A 21,139-nucleotide genomic window follows, 5' to 3' on the forward strand; every position below is an offset into this window, starting at 1 on the left:
AAATTCGTGTTAATTTCGAAAACAACATTATACTTACTTATCTGCTTAATTCATAAGCTAGTTAGTAACCTAATCTAGTTCTTTTTCATTATCAATCCTCGAAGACGATTGTTCCACATCTACATCATAGACCGATCAAAATAACTCATTTAGAGGGGAAAAAAAAGAAAATTATTACCTGGACTTTTATAATTGGAAATAGTAAAGTGGCTTATGATAAACGAAAAAAAAAATAAATGCGTGAGCAGGGGCGGCGGCGGAGGGTTGAAAAGTTATGAAAAATTGTATCATTGGGATTTTTGGCGAAAGTTGACGTCAAACAAAAAAGTATCTAATATAAAAGTTGTAGATCATGAAAAAATCTACAACTTTTGTAGAGGTCACTTTATAACATAACCTCAAAATTTTCGAGAAAAATGCGAAAAACCGTTTTTTTCTGATTTTTCGTTTTTTATTTCTCATTTCCACAAACATAATTTAATTTTGACGAAACTTAGTGAAAGTATACCTTTCTCTATCTTAAATAACCTCAAATTTTTTAGATAAAAAAATCAAGAAGTTTCTGAGATATTCATTTTTTCGGCCTGAAACACTTTTCTCAAAGAAAAATTCTACTTAAAAAAATCATCGTACAGAATTCTGCCTGTAATTATTTTTTTACGTTTTGACATACTTTTTGGTGAAATAAAAAAAATTGTAATCACAGCTCAAAAATGCAAAAAAGTAAAAAATGACTTGCTACAATGAATTTTTCAGTTATTGTTGATAATTTGTTTAAATTAAAAAACATTCAAAAACTGATTACACCATTCAATTCTACAGAAAAAAAATAAAAAAACTGTCATTGTTTGACCCAAAACTATTTGTATACAGTATTGCTATAAACAAGTCGAATAGTGAATAAATAAAATAAATAATCATTTTTTTCCGTAGGATCGATTAGTGTACTTATTTTTTTAAAGTTTGATGAATTCATAGATATACAGTGTGTCCAAGGTAAGGATGGGATAGCATTAGGATCTAGGAAACGGTAAAAGATACGGGGTGGCTCAGATTAGAAAAAAGTTGTGTTTTTTTATACCTAACAATAGGCTGTTTAGAAATTTTTAAAATTCCGTGTAGTTCCGGAGATATCCGGAAAAACCCGAAATTTTGCTAAATTGTTTAATTTTTTCTGGCTTTATTTAAACACGAATTTTAAAATAAATTACATATTTACAATGCCACTTTTTTCGCTCTATACAATGGCGTCAACATTTTTGCAATCCGACGTTTCGTCTTCAAGAGGCCATCATCGGGTTAATTTTTTTAAATACATCGCTGCTATTTATATCCAACAATTTTTTACTATTATTAGCAATACTAATTAGAAATAATAAAATATTTCATAAATTCGCATTATTCTTTTATTAGGTACAACTTTTTAAACTATGGATTAAAAAAATTGTTGGATATTTTGTGCTTTTATTGACTTTTATTCTCTCCTCTCCTTTTCTCCTCCAATAGATACAGGTATTTTGAGCGTTCAGAGCCGTACTCTGGAAAATGTTTTAATGATAGCTAAAAACCTTTTTAAGCGATTACAATAGTAATATCATCTAATACAGAATTAAAAATGACTAGATTTTGTCATAAAAATAGCAGCGATATATTTAAAAAAATTAATCTGATGATGGCCCGTCGAAGACGAAACGTGGGATTGCAAAAATGTTGACGCCATTGGATAGAGCGAAAAATGTATATATGCAATTCATTTAAAATTCGATTTTGCAAAATTTCGGGTTTTCGGAATTCGCGTCAACAGTAGACTTTGCAGTTAATACTTTATATTGCTGAAATCTCAAATCATCCTGAGATAATAAAATTTATCATTTGTGCATTTGTAATTCGACTTAGATGTTTATAGCAATACTGTACAAAAATGAAGTTTTGGGTCAAACAATGAGACACAGTTTTTTTTCCGTAGAATTGAATGGTGTAATCAGTTTTTGAATGTTTTTTAATTTAAACAAATTATCAATAACTGAAAAATTCATTGTTTCAAGTCATTTTTTATTTTTTTGCTTTTTTTGAGCATGTTTTTGAAATGTTATTACACGTTATTTTTATTTCACCAAAAAGTATATGACAAAATGAAAAAAATGATTACCGGCAGAACTCCGTACAATGATTTTTCTTTGAAAAAAAAAAAAAAGTGTTTCAGGCCGAAAGAAATGAATATCAGAAACTTCTTGATTTTTTTATCTAAAAAAATTGAGGTTATTTAAGACAGTGAAAAGTATACTTTCACCAAGTTTCGTCAAAATCAGAAAAAAACCTGTTTTTCGCATTTTTCTCGAAAATTTTGAGGTTATGTTAAAAAGTGACCTCTACAAAAGTTGTAGATTTTTGCATGTTCTACAACTTTTGTATTGGATACTTTTTTCTTTGACGTCAACTTTCGCCAGAAATCCCTATGATACAATTTTTCATAACTTTTCAACCCCCCAAATCAACCCTCCGCCGCCCCTGCTCACGCATTTATTTTTTTTTAGATTTATTATAAGTCCCTTTACCATTTCCACTTATAAAAGTCCAGTAACAATTTTGTTTTCTTCAAGTGTAATTTGGTTGGACTAGTAAGCCTAATCTTAATTTTAATCGCGTAAATCACACAGCAGCAGACTGCATCATTTTTTATCATTAATATTCTCTAAAAGGCAGGTAGGCTTATGCACATTGTTTTTAGAATTAAATTTGACAGCGAATGAAAGTTTTCACAAGATAACAATGCCGCTAACTATTGCTGACGCTTCTCAAGTTGTTGCATTGATTGAATATGGATGAGTCAGCGTTATGTGTCTCGTTCATTGGAAATATCTCGTAATACCGTTCAGGTCTCAGGATGCGTGGAATCGGTATCTGCAAACTGACAAAGTCACGAGACGGCAAGGATCCGGAAGAAGTGTAACAACGGCGCTTGGTGATCGTTTCGTTGTGCTCAACACACTGGAGGATCGCAAGTCAACAGCAGTTCAACTTAAGCATCACCTTCTAACACTGTGAGGGGTTGAAGTAAGTGAGAGGACGATTAGGAGAAGGCTTGTAGAAAATGGTTTATCTTCACGAAGGCCGGCCACAGGACCGCAATTGCTACTACATGTAAATTGGATTCCTTTAATGATGAGTCACGTTTCTGTCTGCGATCACCTGATGGTCGGGAAAGGGTGTGGAGAAGACAATGAACGATATTCAGACTGCACCATATCTAAACGAGTATACATATTTTATGGAGGTTCTGTTATGGTATGGGCGGGCATTTCTACGAAAGCACGTACCGACTTCATATTTGTGGATAATGGAGTTTTGAACGCCTGCAAGATATATGAAAGATAGTCTTCAAGAAGCTGTCGTTCCATTTTCGTATTTTATTGGAGAAGGTTTCGTTTTAACGCACGACAACGCCAGACCACACACTGCACGAGTCGTAACTGAATACTTAATCGAGGTAATTCGTAAGCTTGATTGGCCCGCATGCAGCTCGAACCTTAACCCAATTGAATATCTTTGGGATGAACTTCAGAGGGCTATTCGTCGTCGACCAGTCATACCACAGACTCTTCAAGAGCTAAGACTGGCCCCTCAAGAAGAATATGAAGCAAATTCCCCAAATACGCTCTCAGGCTCGAGAAGGACATACACGCTATTAAAAATCCATTAAAAACACCCATCATAATTTTTTAAACATAAGAAAAAAAGTTTATTTTTGTTCCGTTTCTATTATTGTTTTAATTAAATTTAACTTTGTCTTAAATATATTTTTTTCTTAGTTAATCGTTGCAACCTGAATCGACAATGGATGGTGCTGCAACCAAATATCAATTCTAAGTTACATTAATTAATATTTGGGTGCTTTTATGAAATATTTTAGGGTGGCCTGTTTTTTTGCCGGTTTAAAAAGGCCGCCAGCCTGATTCAGACATAGTTGGGTATGACGTACCCAAGAATATGTAAACGTAGGAATAAAGGTTTCACCCTAATTGTATCAGCACATTGTTCTACCCATAAAAAGAAATCAAGAGTTAAGATATGGTGACCTGACTGGCCACGGATCTGGCCTTCTATGACACTTCTTCTCTAATACTTTTAGCCTAAAATGGGCTGGCGCCCCATCTTGTACCGACCATGTACCGTCTTTGACGTTCAGAGGCATATCTTTTAGAATATATGGAAGATGATTTTTACAAAAATTATAGGTAGCTTCTTTCTCGATATAGGATCTGGCAAGAATAGCATTGACAATAGCAGCAGATATTTACTGATAATCTGTCTTGAACATTTGTTTGCCTATAAGTATGGGGATTAGCAAATGAGCAAACATAAATATTCAAACAGTTGTTAATACAATTTCTGTAAATTTAGCCTCGTCGATAAGTAAGATGTTTCTGGTAAAGTTTTGATTCATCATCATTGATTTATTCAAACTGAACTTTGTAGAGATCAGTATTGACTTCTCTTGAATACTCTCCGTAAATTAATAACATGCCAACTAACTCATCGTTTTCATAAGCGTGACACGAAAATACAAGATATGAAAATAAAAACATTCAAAGGAAAGGCGAAAAACATTAGGTTACTGTACTGTTAGTTTTGAAATTGCAAGAGATCGACCACTGGCTTAAATTATTTGCAAGACTCGGTTTGCATGTTTGCAACTATAGAAGGCTTCAGTTGCCTTATTTTGGAGTTATTTAAAATATAAANATACGACTTGCCAATAAACAGTTACCATGAGCTTCTCCTACGGCGTACACCATATTTACTAATTCTTCTTTAGAGTAATTCATTTCACAATTATTACTGTCGTTTTTCTATTAAACCTTATGTGAATCGAAAATTTTCCAGATTATCCTTTGACAGTAGCCTACTACGTTATTTTACATATAAGCTATTTGTAAACTTCTCATTTTTTCATAGAAATGAGATTTCATGAAAAACTAATGAATTTTGGTATAGGAGCAGGTATAGCAAAGTTGTAGAGAATGTAATTCTGCATCTCATGGTATGAAAATAAACAGGGCGTTGCATTTAAAAAAATCGAGATTTTTAAATTTTTCAATTGGCAATTTTGACATGATATTTTGGTCACCTTGTATAACGCAGGCCAGTTTTTGGAGCATGATTCGAAAGAGTCGTCCTTACTAAACATCTGATAAAAAAGATGGGCTTAGTAGCTATTAGTATAACCTGTCAGTATCAGAAAATGTAAGCAGCCAATATCGACTAGAAAAACCTTTCAAACGAGATATTCTACACAAAGTACCCTTTATTTTTGATGTAGAATCCGAAAAAAATATAAAAAATGTGTTTCCATTTAAAAAACCAAAGTTGGTGTCTGGCCAGGAAAAGTGGAACACCCTGTATAGTTGAATATATTTTTAATTTGTATATTCCGAGAAATGTGTAAACACAGTAAAAAAGATAAATCCATATATTCCTCATTTTAACATAGATATATTGGACTTTCCCGCACTAGTGGGACACGCTGTATAGGTAAGTTTGGTTAAATTACAATATTTTGGACACCCCTACATGCACCTGCCCTGTGTCGGTTCTTATGCGGGACAACCTGTATGTTGGATAGCCTGTACAAAATATTTTATTAGCAAATGGTCCTAGCTAAATATTTACTAAATTTTATAATAAAAAAACTAGCTCACGATAATTGTAGTTTACCGATAATTGTATCAACGGAGTGTTCTGCCCTTGAAAATGAATCAGAAGAGTTAAGATCTAGTAACCTGGCTGGACACGGATCTGGCCCTTCATGAAAAAAAAAAAATTATCTCATGCTGCAGCGGATTTTTAAAATTGAATGGATAAAGTTAATAACCAAATAATGATAAAAAAAATTATAACTTGACAGTTGTACAGTGCTCTATTTTAAAAACACACTGTTATGTGCCATATATTTTTGCGTTACAATATACATTTATATATACCTAATTTCAATCTCATTGACATTACTACAAAAATATTTTTTTTTGACCAAGAGTTAAGCTGCATCAAAAGAAACCAGTAAATGAATATTTCATGTGTGAACGAATGAATTGAAATCACGTGTTTGGCATTTTTATTTTTTCGTTTTTGGTTTAAAACATTTATTTTTCTACAAGTTTAAGATTTTTATGTTGTGTTACATTAATAAAATAATTATTATTATCTGACGATATTGTAGATCGTTGGAAGTTGAACATGTTTGCATTTGGTTGGTTTTTACTTCACATTTTAAGGGCCTTTTCCAATTTGCAGCCCAGGCGACAAGAAATGTGATCCGAGAGAATCTCAACGTCATAGTAGAAGAATTTACTCCAGCTGTAGAAAAAGTATTGGCAGCGATATTCGACGAAGTGATATTTAAAGCAGTCACACAAATTCCCTATGACAAATTATATCCAAAATAGTTTAATACTCATTTTTGTGCAAAGTAATTAGCTAGTTGTTATATAGCCATAAATAACGTTTTTGGATTGATGAGATTATAAAGAAATGTAGATAGTTTTTAAAAAGTTGTGAATATTCCAACATATACTTATGTAACTTACGATATTTATAAGTGCTAAAAAGGGTTAATACTTTTATGTTTTATTTTATTTTAAGACACGTAAAAGGAAAATATTAATCACTAGGTATTTCGTATATCTTTTTGTAACACAGAATTTATTTATTCTGGTAATGCAAAGTAACAAAACATGTTGTTTAAGCAGAAAATAAACTTGTACGTATTACATATTTTTGTCCATTCCTTATATTTCCAGTTATTGTTTGAAAACTACTAACAACTTGTTTATTAATCCTTCTTTTTCAGAACCGTGTTTCGCGAAAGGCTTACTTTTATTCGTTTCTAGGAAGAACTTTCCAGTAGACTTTGTTGTGAGGTTTCCTAGAGTAACTTCTTCATCTTCACATTTACCTTCCTTGTAGGAATCCCAGTCGGCGCATTTTCTTGCCGAAAAGTCATTCGGTTGTAAGATAGCCTCAGTCAAGTATTCACCCGCTCTAAAATGGTCGCATGGAACTAAAAGTATTAAATTTACAATCAAAATAAAGTCCTTACAAATAAACATCTTCCTAAATTAAGCCACTTTTTCTTAGAGCGTGTAAAACTATTTAAAATAAACTCTTTTTTCAAATAACATTTCCCAAAAAAAAAACTTAGCATATTAATTTCGAAAACATTTACACCTGGAGTTTAAAGAAATAGTTTTAAATGGTCGCCAGTCTGATTCATATTGTATAGTTGGGTAAGATGTACCCCAGAGTGTAACAAAAGCCGGGACGCGGGGTAGTTTATTTGTTAGTTCTTGTAACGGATGGGCTGACTCAGACAGTAAAATAATTCAGTCAACAATAAATTATGAAAAGTTAAGGGTTTGCAAGTAGATTTAGCGTCGCCATAGAGTCGTCGAGAGACTATAGTGCCTTTTGTCACCGGGAGTAATAAATTTCCAAAGCCATCCATCGGAGAAAGCCTCATGAAATTTAGCAATGTTTTTGAACAAGTTGACTTAGAATACTTAGACCATCGGGGTCATGTGTTGGGCCATCCATTAGCGACGGTTTAGCCCATGGTGAAGGCAAAAATCGATATTTCTAACAACGCGCGAAATGCATTCGAAATGATGAAAGAATTCCAAGATAGTTAAATAATTTGTTAGAATGTTGTGAGGAAAATAATAATAGATCAAATAGCTGATTTTTAGGCGGATTTTCCAAGCGATAAGAATAGATTAAATGATATTGACTAATCCGTCCCGTGTTGCTATGCGGAGTCAGAATAGGAAGGTGTAGGGTGATTTGTAAGTTTAGTTTAGTCTCAAAATTATCCATACAATTGTAAATTCAGTGAATTAGATAACTATTAACATGGTATAGTTATGCCAAAGCGTCCCGATATTCAGGGATCCCGCCAGTAAGATAAGAACCGAAACTTCGGAACTCAAGAAATGGGCGTGTCGAAGCGCGGTGTCGAATTCAGGAGACATCTCCGGAAAAGGCAGTTTTTCCTTGGGTTCCACACTGGGTAGGTTTCTTAATTTTAGAGTCTCGGGTTAATTTATTAATGGATAAAATCTTTCCAAATTTTGCTATGGATCTCGCATTCCCTGAATCTCGGTACGCTGTTGCGAGTAAATTACTTAATTCGTTCGAAGCCGTGTGTCCTCATTATTTTGTTTGTTTATTTTGTTTTTATTGTTATTAAAACCCTTCCTGGAAAGTTTTGGTGTTTCTTTTTTGTTCTTCTAACTTCAGTCACCCTGTACAGCCAGCCACTGGATTACATTCTACGTAAGCAATGGATGGTAAGTGCCTGAAAGTCATTCTCTGAACATACAACATTTGTAAGTTCCCACGTATTAATTAAAGTGTAGATGATAAAAATTGAAAAGTACCTTTCGAGAAGTTAATAGTAAACTGTTTTGAAATCCAATATCGTTATGATACTGGTCATAACGGTAGATAGATAAATAAAGAAATAACCCCTGAGGTTACAAAAGTATGTAAACGTAGGACTAAAGGTTTCCTCCTAATTGTATCAGCACATTGTTCTACCCATAAAAAGAAATCACAAGAGTTACGATCTGATGACCTAAATGGCCACGGATCTGGCCTTCCATGACCTATCCATTTCTTCTCTAAAACTTCTAGCTTAAAATGGGCTAGCGCCCCATCTTGTACAGACCATGTGTTCTCTTTGACGTTTAGTCTTCTAGAAGACATGCAAGATGATTTTTACAAAAATTTTAGGTAGCTTCTTACTCGATATAGGATCTGGCAAGATAAAAGATCCAACAAGAATAGCATTGACAATAGCAGAGATATTTACTGATAATCTGTCTTGAACATTTCGTCCCTCTTATCACGTAGGGGCGTATAACCCAAGAAATGGATATACACATCGCTTCTACGTGATAATAGGGACGATTTTTTTGCCTATAAGTATGCAGAGTAGCAATTGACCAAACATAAATATTGGGAAAGTTGTTAATCCTATTTCGGGCAAATGTCGCCTCGTAGATAAATAAGGTGTTTCTGGTAAAGTTTCACTTCATCATTATTGATTTATTCAAACTAAACTTTGTTGAGGTCAGTATCGACTTCCCTTGAATACTCTTTGTAAATTAATAACATGTCGAGTAACTCATCGTTATCATAAGCGTGACACGAAAATACAAGATAAGAAAATAAAAACATTCAAAGGAAAGGCGAAAAACATTAGATTACTGTGCTGTTTGCTTTGAAATTGCAGGCAATCGATCACTTGCTTAAATTATTCGAAAGACTCGGTTTGCATTTTTGCAACTATAGAAGGCAGAAGTTGCCTTATTTTGGAGTTATTTAAAATATAAAATTTGAAAAAAATATTATTTCAAGTAGTTCTACACGCCGCGCCGTTAGAAAATCACCTACAAAAATTTCGTGTAAATATGCGACTAATATAATTTAGCGCTTTGGAATTTAAAACATTCATATCTTTACAAGTCTTGGATACATGTTCTAATGATTTTTTTTGGTCACAATAGAACAAAAGTCAACTGTTGCATTTACGAAAGATATATCTCTAACACTCTGTAAATATACTACCTACTTGGATCTATAAAAGTTGTGATGTCGACTAAATCAATTTTCATGCATCCTGGTTGGGAATTCCCGCCATTTGGGAAGAAGTCAATAGTGCCGGTAGCATCTTCGAAGCCAAAAGTACCACCATCGGTGTGGATCACCTCCACAACTTCAGCATCATGTTTATTCAACCTCTTGTCATATGGTCTCTGAACAAATAAAGGACCCGCAGGATCTAATGCTATGATCCTTGGTAACTTTTGTCCTGTCTGCTTATAAACACGTTTTCCTACGAATCCGGTAATCTGACCTCCCAACGAATGACCAATGACAACAACTTTATCTAGACTTACACCGTGGTTCCTGTTTAGGTTCACAATCAAGCGGGCGATGATTTTTGCTAAAAGCAAATATGTACTCCGTTTATGCTACGTAATTGCCTGTAGCTGCAATTATTCTAAACTATTACTTACCAACGTCGTAAGTGTTAATAGATGATACATAATAATAATCAAAAGCAGGTTTCTTCCAATCTACTTCGACGATGTAATAGTCTTCTTGAGTTTTTAGAAACGCATTCTTTACATCTTCGTACCAAAACACATCTTTACTGTTTATCCAACCATGGATCAAAAATACGATTGTTTTATTATGTAGCAAATCTAAGTTACGTTCGTTCAACTTTATGTATGTATCAGAATTATTTTTTGTGTACAAATAGAAAGTCACGTCGTCTGGAGTTACTGGATCCTGTTGTATTTCCCTGGTTGTAATAGCTGCGTGTTTGTATATGTTGAAGAAGTCTAATCTTAGGCGCTCGTCAAGGACACATTCTGCACCTGTAAAATATTTCTCACGTTTTATAGTCGTACTGTATGGTCTTGTGATAGAATATTCATTTTTTTTTTACTCTTAACAAATACAGTATTTACGGTACTTAAAAAAATTGTATTTACTGTATGTTGTCCTACTTTTAATATCAGTAGGACCAATTATTATAGACATTATCAGAGATGATGAACTGCCTTAAACTCCAAAAGGAGCTTAATTGATAATGTTTTAATTGAAAGAAATTGGGTAATAAATAGTTGCAGACCTACATAACTCGTGTCATAGATAAACATGTAACGATAGCTAGTGTTTTTGTTATGAATGTGATAATAAAATGTGCTTTTTGATTTTAGTTGTATTTATTCATTTTTATAACATATTGTCTTGAAATTTGCAACTATCTAAAACTTAAAACTACATAATTTGGTGCATCATATTTGGATCAGATACACCATAAAAAGTCAGTTTAATTTGTTAAAATATCTTGTTATACGAGGTGTCCCGCATAAGAACCGACACAGGGCAGGTGCATGTAGGGGTGTCCAACATATTGTAATTTTACCAAACTTACCTATATACGAAGTTGCAACCCTGAAGAATTATTAGCTTCACCTTAGAAGAACCAAATTTGGTACATGATTTAGGTTTGTTACTGGTCTTCCTTGACTATGATTTAAAGTTAATTAAAGCACTACAAGGTGTTTAATGGGGATGACTCACCCCTAAAATTGTACCGAACTTTTTTTTCATTGACCGAATTGAAAAATAATATTTATTCACAGAAGAATTTACTTTTAATATTTTTTTTTACTCTTGTTAAATTTTAAGAAACTTTATGGTTTTCAAGAAAAATCGTATTAACTGAAACAAGATTTTAACAGTGTTTATTAGAATATAATCGAAAAGTCAGTAGTAGGCAATGAATTTATCTTTCAAACTTGTCAGTTAGAAATAAAATTATTTTATTTCAGATGCCTCTGATTGTTGTTGAAAAAATATCAGTTATTATTTTTATTATTTATTTGGGTTTTTTACTTAATACAATATTCACTTATTTAAAAACTACCTAGGTACTTGTTTTCTTTTTGTAGAATTAGGAGAAAAGTGAAGTAAAATTTATTTGGCCAATTGTCAAATTTAAAAGATAAAGCCTACTATTGAATTTTTGATTATTTTTTAATGAACACTGTTAAAATCTTGAGTCAGTTAATACGGTTTTTCTTGATAACCATAAAGTTTCTTAAAATTTAAAAAAGTAAAAAAAAAGTTAAATTAAATTCTGCTGTGAATTAATATTACTATTTTTCAATTCGACCAATGAAGGTGTGAGTCATCCCCAATGAACACCTTCAATTAACTTCATATCTAAATCATAGTCAAAGAAGACCAGTAATAAACCTAAATATGTACCAAATGTGGTTCTTCTACGGTAAAGTGTTGCAGAGATGTTAATTTTTTTCGAAATTTAGGGCCCAACTTTGGGGGCTAATAATCCCTCAGGGGTGCAACTTTGTATATAGGTAAGTTTGGTTAAATTACAATATTTTGGACACCCCTACATGCACCTGCCCTGTGTCATTTCTTATGCGGAACACCATGTATAAGAATTTTGATTTCGAATTCTTAACAAAGAATTAAATAGTGGTCATACCAAAATTAGCTATTTTTGTTAAACTCAAAGTAAATATAACAAATGACTCCAAATTTAATATAGTTTTAATAGGTGCAAATACTTTAGATTTTGTTTTAAACATTTCAACGCAACTGTGACATTTCGAAAACATATTAAAGTATTTATTTGTATTTTTACATCTGATAGATGTTTCACATTAAATCTAATCTTTGATCTCTTTGTTTACAATGACATTTTATCTATTCTTTTAAAAGGGTTGGATTAAAACAACTCAGTCGTCAGACAGGTTGTGATGGGGTAATATGGATACCGGGATCGTAATCAGCGACCCCAAAAACATAAAGGTCACCTAGTCTGGGAAAAAGGACTTTTGGATTTCTGTTTTTGTGGGCGTGTGTTTGTGTTTAACGTTTTAACATTAGTTAACCTTTATTATTAAAATTAACAAATCTTAAGACTATAAGCCTCACATCAGTGAAACATGATTGGAAAGCCTAAGAGGTAATACATTGAAGTTCTGAAATTATTTTAATAGTAAAAGTATGTAAATTAGCACACGAAAGTGATTCACTAGAGCTTTAGTAGTATTTCATATCACTTTTTTACTATTTTCATTTCTAATTTTATTTACATCAGAACCGACGACAAATAAATAATTAAAATTAAACTTACTTACCTAATGTTAAAAGAAATACAAAGATGACACCAATAAAACGTGACATTTTACTTCAAACACGACAAACCAATAAAAATTAGATTCGCTCTTCTTCTTATATTTATACAACGTAAATGAACTTTAAGAATGTTATTTTAACATCGATAACCCTAAAGAATATACTTATTGTTAGTCTTTAATTACAAAACAAACAGGAAATTTTTAAACGACATTATATAACTACATAATGTGTATTAATAAATGCATATACATAGGACACAATTATATTTTAAGTAAATGTTGGAAAAATTACTATTTTTATTGCTGTGAATCAACCAAACTGGTAGCAGAAATTTTAAAGGTATTAAGCTAACTCAAACAAATTAAAAAACTTTCTTTTGTGTAATAAATCTTATCAAATTAAGTCAAACAATGTTCTTCCATACCAGAAATCTAACAGTTTGAAGTTTATATACTTTTTTACGTTAATATTTTTAATTATACAGGGTGTTCGCAAATTTCACCGACAATGTTTCACTGCATATTCACGACGATAAATAAATACGATCTACGAAAAAAATGTTAAATACAAAATTGTTGGTTTTTGAGTTACAAGCCTTCAAATTTGTCAAATTTAAAATTAATTTAATTAATTACTTCATAACCCTTTCACCGATCGCGTTAAAATTTGGCATATTTATTTGGACTATTATGGCATATTGTTTCTTAAAACTTTAATTAGATCGATATACTGGGTGATAGTTTTCTCCGGTTACCTCTCCCTTTTAGCGGTCAAAACTTTTACAGTGCTCGTATTTTTTTAAAACGGGCAGCAACATTTAAAAGGTCGTTTTATTTAAAAAAAAAATAGTTTCTTAAGAAAATCGACTACAGAAAGCCATTCTGATGGTTGATTGTTGTGACTATCAGGTCATTATTGTCGTGTTTCTTTAGGATTATCATCACTCCACATATGCAAATTATGAAAATTTACAACTCCGTTCCTTGTAAAACAAGATTCGACGGTAAAAAACAAATTTTGAAGCAAATTATTATCTGCGAAGCTATTCACCGACCAGTGGAAAAATTGTAAACGTGCGGTGAGATCTAAATTTTCAAGTTCTTGAGTAGGAGTTAAATGAAATGGCCGAAGAAGTTGCTTTTTTAAAGTTTTGTCTTACATACATTTATTTAATTGTCTTGATACACTGCGGACTCTTCATAATTTGCATGTGTGGAGTGATGAGAATCCTAAAGAAACACGACAATAATGACATTACCTAACAGCCACAGTAATCGACATCTTGTTTTCATCGCCTACTGAACTCAAAGTTTTAAATCCGTGACACTGCTACGCAACCCGAAACATACAGACCTGCAAATATTGCTATTTTTCTCAAGAATGGCTTTCTGTATGTGATTTTGTCAATAGACAATATTTTTTTTTAAATAAAACGACCTCTTCAATGTTGCTTTCCGTTTTAAAAAAAATACGACCACTGTAAAAGTTTTGACCGATAAAAGGGAGAGGTAACCGAAAAAACTATCACCCAGTATATCGATTTGATTAAAGCTTTAAGAAATAATACGCCATAATAGTCCAAATAAATGTGCAAAATTTTAACGCGATCGGTAAAAGGGTTATGAAGTTATTAATTAAATTATTTTTATTTTTGACAAAAAGTTTTTATTTAACTTTTTTTTTCGTAGATCGTATTTATTTATCGTCGTGAATATGTAGTCAAACGTTGTCGGTGAAATTTGTGGACACCCTGTATACAAAAAGGGAAGTTGCCTAATGAAACATTCCCAAATATGGAAAGAAAAAGATCTCTTTGTAGCAACTATTTTATACGTTATTAGCAGAGAGCGGACAATTTGTGTCTTTAACCTTGAACATAGATATGTCATTCATAAACCTAGATACATTTTCCATGACGCAGTGGCGTGTCGGGTATGCATCGGAAATTTACGTGATAATTCACGAAAATTCCACGGTACATACATTTTTAAGCGTTATAAAATATTTAGAAAATCAGAAATTGTATACTACATATTTATTAAATAAAGTTCGGTTAAAAATAGTGTCGTTCTTTTAATTGGAAATTAGGAGTCAATGTAACGAATATTCTCAGGCGACGCACATGATAGTCCAACTCACGCTCCATTCATAACTGGGCTGCAGTTTGAATTCTGACCAATAGGAAATTCGATAAACGCAACCGATGTCGACGGATGGACTAGAGATGGGCGCGAGTGTCATTTCATTTCTTTAGAACTAAATTAACTTAATTATTTTCTCGTTATTTAACCTGTTCACATGATTTATGGATTTTAAATAAAGGGTACAAATCTTTGCGAGGATAATACGATATATTTGCTATACATAATAATTATATTTTGCATAGTTTATACACAATACATTTTTGAACGCGTACACATCTCTACCAAAATTAGACCTATTCTTCGGGTTAAAGACACACATTGTCCGCTCTCTAGTTATTAGTCTTCGTAAAGGGTGATAATAAGTCAGTAGAACACAGAATGTTTGAATGATTCTATTATTTAACAATTTAAGTAGATATACCTATCATGTATGTGTTTTGGTATTAATTATATTGGATGTTTCGTTTATGGAGTTAGATATCTTTTGTATGCCTAGATTTTTGTTATCGAAAAAAAAATGTTTTTGAAGTTATTTAAAATGACTTTAAAATAGAGAAAAAAATGCGAGAGCTAGTAATAAAATATACGTTTTTTAAATGTAGCAGAAAATCTTATATCTATTTACATATAAATTATTTACATTATAAATTAATTAAAAAATATACTGCAAAGTATAAAACAGTTGGTGATCAAAGTAGGTACTAAAATATTAGTGAAATTACTGAAACAAACGTACGTCTTGGTTTCCGAAAAAATATTTCTGTTACTGTACAACTCAAATCAATTTAATTTTCTGAAAATATCTAACAGGTTATGAACAGATTCACTTCATCCATTATTGTCTTTATTTTTTTTACGTTATTGTTTCTAAATAAAAATTTCCTTGTGCGTTGACTGTGATATCTCCCATCGAAACTTTCTTGTTTTTGTCACATTTACCAGCTTTGTAGGATACCCAGTCTGAACATTCCGTTGCTATGAAGTCTCTGGGATTTAAAATCGCCTCCACGAAATATTGGTATGCTCTGCGGTGGCCACAGTAAACTAAAAATATGTAGAAGATAATTCTAAAGTATATGTAGTTAGACAGGAGATAGAAAATGCCATTTTAAGCACGAAATAACTTCCGATCCAAATTAAATTTGAGAGAACTCTTTAGACAATATTTACAATGTTATTTTGTATTCAGGTTTTCATTTATCTAAAATAAGTTACTCGGAAATTTTGCTGATCAATTAAAATAAGAAAAAGTTAGTAAGAAAAATGAAAATTTGAAAACCAATAAAAAAGATACAACTTGAAAAATTTGGTTTTAAAAGGAATATTTTTTCCTTATTTTAATTAGTAAAATCTGAAAATAATTCATAGCCCCTTTGATTTATCGAAGTATCTCTCTTTGATGTATCTTACCTACGGCTACTCATGAGACCCAATAAGTTTGAAACCGGTCTATGTCTGGTGGTTCTACTGACGAATGATTTTACTACTACTATTTACTTCTTTTACTACTACTAGATATTGGAAGTGTAGTCCGTGTAATCCGTAGAATTTTTGTTTCCTATAATATCATTAACTGATGATATTACACTGTAAAAAATCAGTGTGAGTGAAAGCAATAAAGGTTCGGAGTGAATCCATTCAGTGAAATTATTGAGTACATTTTCACTTAATATTGGGCATTTTGATCATTTTACTCATTTGTGATTATATTTAAACTAAAACTGAGTACTTTCAATCAAATATAGGTACTCCTTAAACAAATTCTTCACGTATTTGGTGCACTTGTACAAAAATCAGAGTAAATGTTCTCATTCCTGAGCGAGTTTAAATGTATATTAATTCCGAGTAATTTGAATGGCGCCGTGAAGATGGCACCACTTACATGTTGCTTCTGTAATCTTGACCACAGTAGACAGGGGCCCGTTAGATACTCGAACTCGATGCTTCAGAAAAGTGTGATCATCAGAAGAACAGGCCTTAGCCGGCAGGTCTCAGTTAATACTAAGTCTGAGTAAAAAATGACTCAATAATAGTTAAATTTATGCTTACATTAGAGAAAAAGTAATCTCTAAATTGGCTTTATATACTCAAAATAGAGTCAAAAGTCGCTCAATTGATAGTTAGCTCGGATTTGAGAAAAACTCACTCATTTCTGATGCAATAGTTTCACTCACTTGTACTCATACTAATAGAGTGAAAATTTCACTCAATCAATAGAGTCTGTACAGAAATTTATACATTATTGAGTAAAATTGAGTGAAATTTGAGTATTTTTTTTTTACAGTGTATAGGAAACAAAATATTTTTTTAATGTTTATGAAAATGCATATTTTGTTAATTAAAACGGTGCAGGTAATCAAAATAGAATAAGATATATGCTCTTTTAGCGCATTATAAAGGATTATAAAGGATGTGGAATAAATAAATTTAGAAGCTAATAGAACATTAAAACACAAGACGACTATTTCCTATAGATCAATCAAAGATGATTTTTTAAACAAAATTTTAGTCGTATCCAAAAAACAACGGAATTAATTGAAGTTTTATATAAATAAATTTTTGAAAATGGTAAAAATGTTGATATTTTACCATCTGCTGGAGATCGATGGTTAATTATAACATTTAGGATAGGTTATTTCGTATAAAATTTAATTTTACATCTTTTTATGTAAAAAAAATACTTTTACTTTATTAAAATCGTACCATTTTTGAGAAAAATTAATATCACAAGATCAACCAGCTTCTGTTCTTTAATATACAACATCTTCTGATACGAATTAGTCATACTACAAGGGTGACTTCCTTGGATGCAAGAAACCAATGTAAATCAAGTTACTTTAGTATAATTTTATTTCCTCAAAAAGTTATCTGCCTTCAAAAAATTTTTTAATCTCTTTTGCTTCTTACTAACAGTATTAGTAACATAACTTTTTAATAAAGTAAAATTGTACAAAGATAACTTAAAGTCGATTTATTTTTATTTAAGTAAGTTTTTATTTAAGTAAGCTACCTTGAGCTATGGTTAGTTGGTTTCCGGCACCTTGTACATTTAAAAAGTAGAAATTGGCTAATAACACTGACATATTTAACACCTCCAAAAACTTACCTGTACCAATTTTTCTCTATATTTATCTCAAAAATTAAAAATCCATATGAAAAAATATAATTTTTTTTGATGTTCTGTCAACCCTTCAACTTACGATACAATTTTTTCAAACACCCTTTATATTTCTCCACAAATAAGAGTAGCAATTTTTTTAGATAAACTTTCGACTACACTCTGCATCTTCATTACTTTTCAGAAGGAAGAAACCATTCCTCCATGATTATTATTAATCCATAAATTATTGCAACTGATTTTATAAAAATCTACGCCGAATTTCATTCAGATCGTAGTTTTGAAAGTATTTAAGAACATGTGCTTTTTGCAAGCGCATTTTTTCCACTTTCTAGTAGTAATATTTATTTAAAATGACAACATTTATCTCTGGTTTTAGTTTTTACAGACATTTTACTCATTCTCTACGAGAGATGTTTTTTTTAAATTTACTTACTTAGATCTGTATAAGTTGTGATATTGAAAAAATTAATATTCCAGCATCCCGGTTGATCACTTCCACCGTTTAGGAAAAAGTCGATGGTCCCAGTAGCGGCTTTGAAGCCCAAGATACGACCATCAGTATGAATTACTTCAACAATATCAGCATCATGTTTGTTCAGTCTTTCCTCTTCCGGTCGCAGATTGAATAAAGGTCCTGCAGGATCTAGTGCTATAATCCTGGGCAACTTTAAACCTGTCATGTTATAGAAGTATTTCCCCACTAATCCTGTGATTTGGCCACCTAAGGAGTGACCGATCAGGATAAGGCGATCTAACAATGCGCCGCGAATTACAATCAGGTCTAGAATTAGGTGGGTGATAATTTTTGCTGAAATTATAATGCCTATAGGTAACCATGAACTCAGATCATCCATCTCTTTATTAGATTATTAGAGAATTTATAAATAACTAATAATTACTCAAGTCAGTACTGTAACAGACCAACTACTGCTAAATGCAGTAAAATAAAAACTGGATCATTTATTAAAATTAACAAATGAGGTTACTAGTCTTCGAAGAAATTATTTCATAATCTTATTTGTTTCTAATAGTAGATACATAACATCATTTTGGATAAAGACCAACACGAAAGGACCACCCATATAGTTAATGGAAATCGACAACCCGTCAAATTGTCGGAAAATGTTATAGTTAGAGATGTCCTAATCAAAATTTGTCACGAGCTCAAAACCTAAAAATGGCTACTTAGATATAGAAACAGTCAGCGAGTCCCATTGCGTATCTTCATAGTCTTTTTGACGGAAAACCGTATGGCTCTTCTGTCTTTATCTCTTTCTCTCTGATAAAAACTAGGCTATTTCACTGATCATAAAGTTCTTTATTTGAAGTCTTATGATTATGAGCTTTGGAAAACAAGTTTTTATAGCGGATGTAAGTCAGCAAAATAATTATCTTATCATTAACGATCTACAGTTGTTTTACCTTACGTCTGTTTTTTATTTATGCCCGTCTTTTATATTTTCCACCAGCTTCTTAGTTTGCGCATTATTTTCATTTGTATTTGTTTTGCTTACTTTTTTGTTTTACCTTTTTTTAATCTCGCCCACATTTCTTACTCTTCATAACTCCATAAAGAATGCCTGTATTTTTTTCTGTATGTCTGCATTTTCTGTTTTCACGCGCTCTTTCACTATCAGCTAGCTTTGTCACTTTGCTTTTTTTTAATATTCCTTGGTATTTTTTGCTCTCTTATATTATATCTGCTATTTTTATCCCACTTCTTCCCCCCCCCAATTTTTATTATGTGCGTGTTTTTTATTACTTTGCCCGTGCTTTTTTTATTTTCTACCTTCATTTGTACTATGGGCTTTCTTTCGCGAGTGAAGTCGTATGTTGTGGTATGTGTAGTATGAGTGAGTGAAGAGATTTAAACTGCCATATGACAACTAAGATCAAAAGAGATAGAAAGAGATAGACAGTCAGATATTCACCAATAACAGTCCTAAAAAAAGCCTAATATAAGAGTTATTTTTATTTTAAGCCCGTTTTTCTTCTGTATGCTTTCCATTGTCTTTTTTCTTTGCTTGTTTATCCTTTACGCCCGCTTTTTTCTTTGTGCCTGCATTTTTTAATATTACGTACCTATGCCACTTATTTTGTCCCGCTTCTTTTATTAGACACCTGCTTGTTTTTATATTATGCACGTTTTTTTACTTTACGCCGCTTTATATCTACCTGGTTATTCTTTACGTATGTTTTTTCCTTTGCACTTGCCTTTTTCCTTTATTGTTCCTGATTTTTTGATCGTTGACAACTTTTTTACTCCGTTTTTCTTATTTTACGCCTGGGTTTTTACGCCTTCTTTTTTTATTCCTTCAAAAATTTTCTCTTTGTTTCGGGAAGAAGGTGCCACATGCGAACTAGCCTTATTTCTCTCAGAGAGATAAAGACAGAAGAGCCATAAAAAAGACTATGTATACACGCTCACTGTCAATGTCGTATATAGGTATTCATTTTTGGGTCTTGGTCCCGTGACAACTTTTGATCAGGGTCTCTCAAACTATAACATAATTCATTTTCAGGCAATTCGACGGGTTGCCGATTTTCATTAACAGTGTGCGTGGTGGTAAATCACCCTGTATAAAATACAAAGCTTCTAAAAAATAGAAATTTTGAAAAGACAATCTCAAGTTGAATAAATAAAGTACTACAATGTGTTTTGAAACTTATGTTCTACAGGAATTGATCGAATACTATTTGAGTTTCATTAAAAAAATACAATGACGTTCATCACTTCCAAACAATTGAACGTAAAAAAGGTACGTGTCCAACAAATGTCCTGAAACTTCACCGCTTTTGATTTAATGAATTTATTCTACATTTTTCTTCCAGACTTACCAACATCTGAGGCATTGATAGATGATACAAAGTACTTCTGATCGGCGGGGTCTTTCCAATCTACTTGGACAATAAAATAATCACCGTATATTTTTAGAAAAGCATTCTTCAAGTTTGTGTACCACGCAATGTCCTTGCTGCTTGTCCAGCCGTGAATAAAAAATACAATTTTTTTGTTTAGGAACAAATCTAAATTGTCCGGATTCAGCTGTATGTATTGATCGGGGTGGTATCTCGTGTATAAATAGTAAGTGACATTTCTGTAGGTTACTGGTTTGTTCTGGAATTCTCT

General features: G+C 32.0%; 3 protein-coding genes across 3 annotated transcripts in view; 1 reads left to right on the forward strand and 2 right to left on the reverse strand.

Annotated features, from left to right (window-relative positions):
• Nucleotides 1–6,523, forward strand: part of LOC108917748 — a 21,476-nt gene extending 14,953 nt beyond the window's left edge. Inside the window, exon 5 of the mRNA XM_018724499.1 lies at nucleotides 6,292–6,523. Coding sequence (XP_018580015.1) covers nucleotides 6,292–6,443 — 152 coding nt within the window. The 3' untranslated portion in view covers nucleotides 6,444–6,523. The remainder of the gene's footprint in view (nucleotides 1–6,291) is intronic.
• Nucleotides 6,524–6,725: 202 nt separating this feature from the next.
• Nucleotides 6,726–12,819, reverse strand: LOC108917747 (phospholipase A1-like). Its single transcript, XM_018724498.1, has 4 exons — nucleotides 12,744–12,819; nucleotides 10,077–10,442; nucleotides 9,629–10,003; nucleotides 6,726–7,057 (listed from the first exon to the last, which is right to left on the reverse strand). Exons 1-4 carry the CDS (start codon nucleotides 12,787–12,789, stop codon nucleotides 6,798–6,800), a joined length of 1,047 nt encoding a protein of 348 aa, XP_018580014.1. The 5' UTR covers nucleotides 12,790–12,819; the 3' UTR covers nucleotides 6,726–6,797.
• Nucleotides 12,820–15,741: 2,922 nt separating this feature from the next.
• On the reverse strand, nucleotides 15,742–18,863 carry LOC108917706 (lipase member H-B-like). The gene is made up of 2 exons (XM_023455654.1): nucleotides 18,443–18,863; nucleotides 15,742–15,932 (listed from the first exon to the last, which is right to left on the reverse strand). The coding sequence occupies exons 1-2, from the start codon at nucleotides 18,861–18,863 to the stop codon at nucleotides 15,742–15,744; spliced, it is 612 nt and encodes a 203-aa protein (XP_023311422.1).
• Between the last annotated feature and the right edge of the window lie 2,276 nt (nucleotides 18,864–21,139).

This window comes from Anoplophora glabripennis, unplaced genomic scaffold (genome assembly GCF_000390285.2).
Source record: "Anoplophora glabripennis isolate ALB-LARVAE unplaced genomic scaffold, Agla_2.0 scaffold61, whole genome shotgun sequence".
NCBI lineage: Eukaryota > Metazoa > Arthropoda > Insecta > Coleoptera > Cerambycidae > Anoplophora > Anoplophora glabripennis.

Excerpts from the sequence above, each read along its gene's own strand:
- LOC108917706 (XM_023455654.1), bottom strand. The coding sequence starts at position 18,863 with ATGGATGATCTGAGTTCATGGTTACCTATAGGCATTATAATTTCAGCA. Across the intron at positions 15,933-18,442 it reads CACAACTTATACAGATCTAA|TTTACTGTGGCCACCGCAGA; the intron begins GTAAGTAAATTT and ends ACATATTTTTAG.
- LOC108917747 (XM_018724498.1), bottom strand. The coding sequence starts at position 12,789 with ATGTCACGTTTTATTGGTGTCATCTTTGTATTTCTTTTAACATTAG. Across the intron at positions 10,443-12,743 it reads TGTATTTCTTTTAACATTAG|GTGCAGAATGTGTCCTTGAC; the intron begins GTAAGTAAGTTT and ends AATATTTTACAG. Across the intron at positions 10,004-10,076 it reads TATTAACACTTACGACGTTG|CAAAAATCATCGCCCGCTTG; the intron begins GTAAGTAATAGT and ends ATTTGCTTTTAG.